Raw genomic sequence first — 6,550 nt, 5'->3', positions numbered from 1 at the left:
ATGTAGATTTTTTATAGCAAAATAAATCTTTATATAATCTTGTATCCTAGACTATAAATAGTTGTTGTGCTGCTTTCACGCACGATTTCTGTTGTAAACTATTCGACCATGAAAGCAACAAGATTTGAATCGGTGTTATGGACTTGAAACATAATACAAAATAGGCGTTGGCTTGAATCAGCATAATGATTGCAAAATAGCCTACCCGTTTTACACGTATTAAACAACATTCGGAAACACTCGGCTGTTTCCGTGAAGTTCCGATATAAACAGCACAGGCAGCATTTCCGGTTGACAGTGGCAGCAGTTTCAAGCAAGGCAGTGTCATACAGTAGGATTGTAGCACTTCACAAGTTAGACAATGGCACGTAAAAACAACGTAAAAACAGGTAATATGGATAAAAGAATGTTTCTTATTCATACGTTTCTCATTTGCAAGAGAGTTCGAGGCAAAAGGCTCAGACAGCACATGCGTGAACATTCTGTGAATTTGGCACCGAAATTTCAAGAAACTCGACATGCTTGACCCCGTTTAAGATGGAAACTGGCTCGAGTTTCACTTTTATCTTTTCCACACATGTTCGACTGAAATTTGTGTGCGTTTTCATCCAGTGAATACGCGTGCAGCGTGATATTTCACTGACGTATAGCTATAATTTGAATACACAATCTCGAGAGGTAGTAGCCGAGTAGGCGGTGCCAGTAGTTAAATTAGGCTTCAATCGGTTATTGTTCTTTGTAAATGTGTTTATTATTTTAACAAGCAAGTGAGAGTTGTATTTGTCTGAATATATCCATTTATGCTTTGGGATTTGAATCCCTATAAGGTTATAGATAGGATAGCCTGCTGAAATACATTTTCTTACACATAAGTTGTGTAACCATGTTATTTAACCAATACGTAGGCTATTCGTTTAAATTTAACCCACATCCTGTGATAAACATCAGTGTATCAGGATAGATTATTTGGATATGATGTAGCTGTGGGACTTTATAGCCGAGCGATGATCATGCAGACAGTGGACCATCAAACATAATCTGTTGATATGATTATAAATTGAGACTTTACCACTAATATAGCATTGGATTTATTGTGTTGTTTCACCAAAAGTGGAGTCCTGAATTAAAGGCTAATGTATGTTTGTAAATCCTCTGTTGAATTCTACGCTTGAAGTTTCGGCATAAAATTATATACTGGTTGTGATATGGAATGCTTTAGTTGCTTTAAATATATCAATTAACCCGAAGAAAATGTTTCATATTATCTATTACAATTATATACAGAGGCATACTATATATATATATATATATACTAAAAGTCAGAAAGCACTATTGTAGAGTGCATGATGACCCACAGACATTATAAACAGGATCAAGTGAAGAATTTCTTGGTATTGAGCTGCACAGTTATTGCAAAATTGTTGTTGCATATATATGCATGCTATATTTTATTGAACTTGTCATGTTATGGGGGTGCCCCACAGGAGCTGGCATATACTTACGTTTTACCCATGAATGTCTACCGCGTCCTGTCAAATAAGTCCCCTTCCGAATCGTAACCTAACAGATCTGGTTCATGTTTACAGAATTTCTTATTTTGTTTTAATTAAATGTTAAAAATGTTCACAAACTCTTAAATAACTTAATTATGCTGATATCGATCTAGCTAATTATAGCAGTAGAATGAACAATAATTTGACTTTGTCAACTTCAACTGCATGAAGTGAACTACCCTTCTATTATCCATGTAACAGTATTATTTTCAATGTCTATCGATCACAGCCATGGACCTTGACATGCTCTTCTAATTAGGAAGCTAATAAATAAGCTAATTAAGTAAGTTACGCTAACATCAACAGTTCTTTAACTGAGTGACTGCCTTCTAGCTTCACACACAAGTTATTTCCCTTTGGTTTCATGATTTTGGAAGCAGGAGAGCAGGGGTTACCTGGTGCAGAAACACTATTCTAACTTTCATGTTTTGACTTAGATGTTTGTTTCTTTGCAGTTGACATAATTGGTTGTACAGTGACAGATTTATTTTCTAAAAACTTTAATCTATGTATCCTGCTCTGTTTTGTGGTTAATTGGATTGACAGGTGGCACAGTGGTAACACCTGCCGTTCATTTAGGGATCATGCAGGGTTCAATTCCCTGATAGGATGTGCAAAGCTATAGGGTTATCTGCGATAATACCAGAGCGGTGGTAAGGGATATATTTTCAATTCTTAGAGCCCTAGGGGCTATTTATTAGGAAAGTTTTATGGGGATTTAAATTATAGTTTAAACCAAATTCAGTCACACCCTTCCCCTGCTCCTTGCTGCATTGGGTTACAATGATGGGATGATGTGAAGTCACATATTAAGTTGAAAATTGGATAGGAACCTGAGGTCCGGAGATCATCTTTTGAATTTATACACAAACTTCTTATAGGACAGACCATGTACTTGTATATATATGCACAGTTCCATAACAGAGGAGCAACAGTAGCTGAGTGTTTCAGGTGTCTAGGCACTTTATCACTAGCCCTCCATCACTGGGTTGCGAGTTCGAAACACACGTGGAACAATTGCCTGGTACTGCCCGTAGGCCTTTTTTATACGCCCTCCGCGAATACGTCACTTCAGTATATTGGCGTCACCCTGTCCGTTCGTACGTCATCATTTACATTGTCCTGAGGTTTCCTGTCACGGTACTGAATGGATTTCAATGAAACTTCATACAGTTGTTCCTTGCAACAAGTTCTTGAGACATGTCAAATTTCAAGGTCGTGGTTTGCGAATCTAGGTTACTGTTACTATTTTTAGAAATTTTCTATAACTTAAAAATTTCCTTAAGCTTGTGTAGAGGATCATAACTGTGGAATTCTTGAAGTTTACTACTCCCCACACAAAGCCATTTGGATATCTCTCGGTAAAAAAAGGTAACCACACTGTATCCAACAACAATTGATTTCATTCCATTTCAGCTTGCACAAACAATCATTTCATTGCACATCTGCATGTATACTCTTATACCTTCATATTATATTATCATCACGTACCAACCTTAAAGCTTGCTCCACTAATATTACTTTTTCACACCCAATTGTGCATACTCATAGTTAATTCTTTCCTTCAAATAAAATGCGTCGATTTTCATGGCGGGCGTATTTTGTACCGTTCGCAGTCCTCGTTTGTTCGGGTATTCCCGATTTTCCTCCACCTCAAAAACATGACATGTCCTTAAATACATAATAATACAATGTTTCTTCATTACTCATTGCACAATTTGGTCCCATATATAGATGCTTTAATAGCAGCCTTAAGAGTATATAACATTCAAGCATCACACTGACCCAAATTGTACAAACAGTAACAATTCATAGGACGTTAAACAATTAAAAGAAACCAAACCAAGCCTTAGACTTAAGCTATTTCTTTCAAACGGTTTAAAATCTTTAAATGCTATTTAATTTCATATAAATAGATATGATTATATTGCTACATTATATTTATTGGCTGTTGAATTCTGAAACAATAAAATATTTTCAATGAAAACAAATTGTACATGTTAGCTTCAATTAATACAAAAGGCAATAAATTGACGAATGCCAGATTATTGAAGAATTTTTTTTTTCCATATACAAGTATTTTATTGTTCAGATCTTATAGAATGTTTACGTATTGTGTATAGTCTTGGTCTACATACCTGAATGGGTGAATAGGTCGCAACTTTATTATTATTTTCCATAAATGAATGAATTGAATTGCTATCTAAAATTATAAAATATTGAGAATTGTACTGAATGTAATAATTAATCCCCTAATGGAACCTGAGAGGAGACTATTATAGGTTTGTGTTAAAGTTGTGTCTATACCCGTCATCCTTTGACATCCTTGTTGGGTGAGATTTTTTTTTAATCGATTATTTGTAACAATTTGATTACTTCTTCCGATCAATTATCGATAATAATTGGATTTGGCTACCCAATGGTAAATTTCGTGGAAACTGTAATTCCAAACTTTCGAAGAATTTGCATTAGGATGATTGTGCAAATCGTCCATGTTACCGTTTGTACAATTTGGGTCAGTGTGATGCTTGAATGTTATATATGTCTTAAGGCTGCTATTAAAGCATCTATGCGACCAAATCGTGTAATGATCATGAGTAATGAAGAAACATTGTATCTTGGGAACCCCCCCCCCCAACAGATTTTACCGTATAATATCATAGCATAGATCTGTGCAACTGATTAAAAAAAATTTAGTGGCTATTATAGTTAGTTTTGCATTTGCTTAAAATGAAAACAAGCTGAATTTATTTCCTAGCATTGAAAATTTCATGTACTTTAATAAAACTGACTGGGAAAGAAACACTAATGTGCTGTCCGTGTTGTGTAGAACCATATCGTCCACTTAGTATGATATACGTAATGACTGATTTCGTTACTAAGATGTAACTCATCAGAGGTAAAAATGCACTTCAATTCAATTCTAGGAAATATATAGCAAAAAAAAAAAACTGGTTTCAGGAATCAGGAAGGAAACCAAATTTTTGTTTGTTTTAATTTGTCATTGATAAATTGATAAAATACATCTATTTAAGAGGCTTGAAATTGGGACAGGCTGCATAATTTATACGCTAATTATCCAATTGCTGTTAAAATGTCTTATTTTGATGAGACAAAAGAACTTTGTCTTTAAATTCTAAGGTTATAATGTGCAATAGAGCTCTACCATAAATTTTTATGTGTTTTATGTATACAACCATTTCGTTAATTGGTGATTTTTAGATTATTTTTTTTCCTTTTAAAATTTTACTTAGTTTAATGTGTTTCATTTGAATGTCCTTATAATTCTGATGTTGACTCAAATTGTCGATTGGCCACTGAAAAACAATAGAATTTCAGTTTACCAAAATGCAGCTTTACGTCTGCTTTCGCCTTCGATATATGTGCCGTCAATGTGGTTTTTTTCACTACGACTGCTGAATTAGTTTATTGCTTTAAAGTTGAGTAAAAAAATGTTGATATTCGATATCATGTTGCTCACAAATCTCCCTTATATTTTAGGCAAAACTCCCTTAAAACAATCATTAATCTCCCTTATAGGTCTCCTGAAAATATGGCATGTAATGGGCTAGGTATTTATGAATTGGGTTATTTCTGACAACCTCCTTTAAGACCAACCAAAGGATGGGTCTAAAACATGAACCCGGAATTAAACTGCTTCAGACATATACTTTGTGAGTTTAACAGAAGTATATCATATTGGGATCAATAGCGACAATTATAATGCTTAATCATGTTATACTGTACATCTGTAAATACTTGTGTAAGCTTTACAACTTGTGCTTAAAGTTATTTCCATTCTTAATAAATTGTGCCATATGCATTAGGCCTTTTGTTTGTACTGCATATAACTGGAGTGTCATACTTTGGGCATGCAGAGTTAAAAAACGTAGCAGGGACTGGGATAGCTCAGTCGGTTAGGGCATCGGCTACGTAATCTCGGGTAAAGATTTGAGGTGTGTCGGTTTGTGTTTATCAGGAAGCTGAGAAATTTAAAAGGTTCCAGTCTGTGCTGTCATGGTTGTGTCTTTGGAAAGACACTTTACCCTACTAAATTCTCTAGATGGCATGCAACGGGCCTCCAGTATGTTGTTCTGTTAAGTATTCACCATGGCCAGTTACTATATGTGGAGACCCCACCACAAATGACCCTAACTGTTCACAGGCGATAAACCAAACAAACAAACAGTCATTTAAATTTAGGTGATCATGAGTTACCTTGGCATTGGTGTGTCATGTACTGGAAGTAGGTCAAGTGACCTACGTTTTGACCTTAATTGACCTATATATACATAAAGAAAAAAGTTTGTCTGGGTTATGGCATATCTCTTTAATACATGCTTATCACTAGATAATACATGCTTATCACTAGATAATACATATATGCTTATCACTAGATAATACATGCTTTTCACTAGATAATACATGCTTATCACTAGATAATACATGCTTATCACTAGAACTTCATACTTTTGGGTTTGTTTTTTATATTGTTCATATATATATAGCTATAGCCAATAGGGGATCAGTTGTGTCATATATCAAAAGTAGGTCAATTTGATCTACATTTTGACCTTTGACATACCGCGGTAGTACATTATTCAAATTACTAAATTGTTTCGAATCTGATCATGATCTCCTGCACTACATCTCACTGGAACTTAAATCTTACTTGTAGCATGGGTTAACTTTCATTGAACTCCTGGTGTCTCATATATATACGTATACTATATATATTAACTTCATGATATTTCTGACTTTATTCACGTTACTCGTTAGTACCATCAGTTGTAATTATTGGATGCTATATATGATTTGTCTGTCAAGCACTATAGAATTAGTTCCTGTCCAAAGTCATCATTAGATTGAATTCTGCATTCTTGGCACATAATTTCACATCTGAAGTGGGCCTACGCCTGTATAATATAATTCGCTAGATCATCTTTGATTTAAATACTGTTAAATCCTGAAACACATTTTATGTTTAGATATTCAAT

General features: G+C 34.6%; 1 protein-coding gene across 1 annotated transcript in view; it reads left to right on the top strand.

Moving 5' to 3' along the window:
• The first annotated feature begins 280 nt into the window (after positions 1-280).
• The window catches only part of LOC117318171 (spermatogenesis-associated serine-rich protein 2-like), a 52,569-nt gene continuing 46,299 nt past the window's right edge, over positions 281-6,550 (top strand). Inside the window, exon 1 of the mRNA XM_033873192.1 lies at positions 281-389. Within this exon, the coding sequence (XP_033729083.1) occupies positions 362-389 (28 nt within the window). The 5' untranslated portion in view covers positions 281-361. The remainder of the gene's footprint in view (positions 390-6,550) is intronic.

Source organism: Pecten maximus, chromosome 19, assembly GCF_902652985.1.
Source record: "Pecten maximus chromosome 19, xPecMax1.1, whole genome shotgun sequence".
In the NCBI taxonomy this organism is placed as follows: Eukaryota; Metazoa; Mollusca; class Bivalvia; order Pectinida; family Pectinidae; genus Pecten; species Pecten maximus.
Note: the sequence above shows the minus strand (reverse complement) of the source record. Positions and strands in the feature narration are given on the sequence as shown.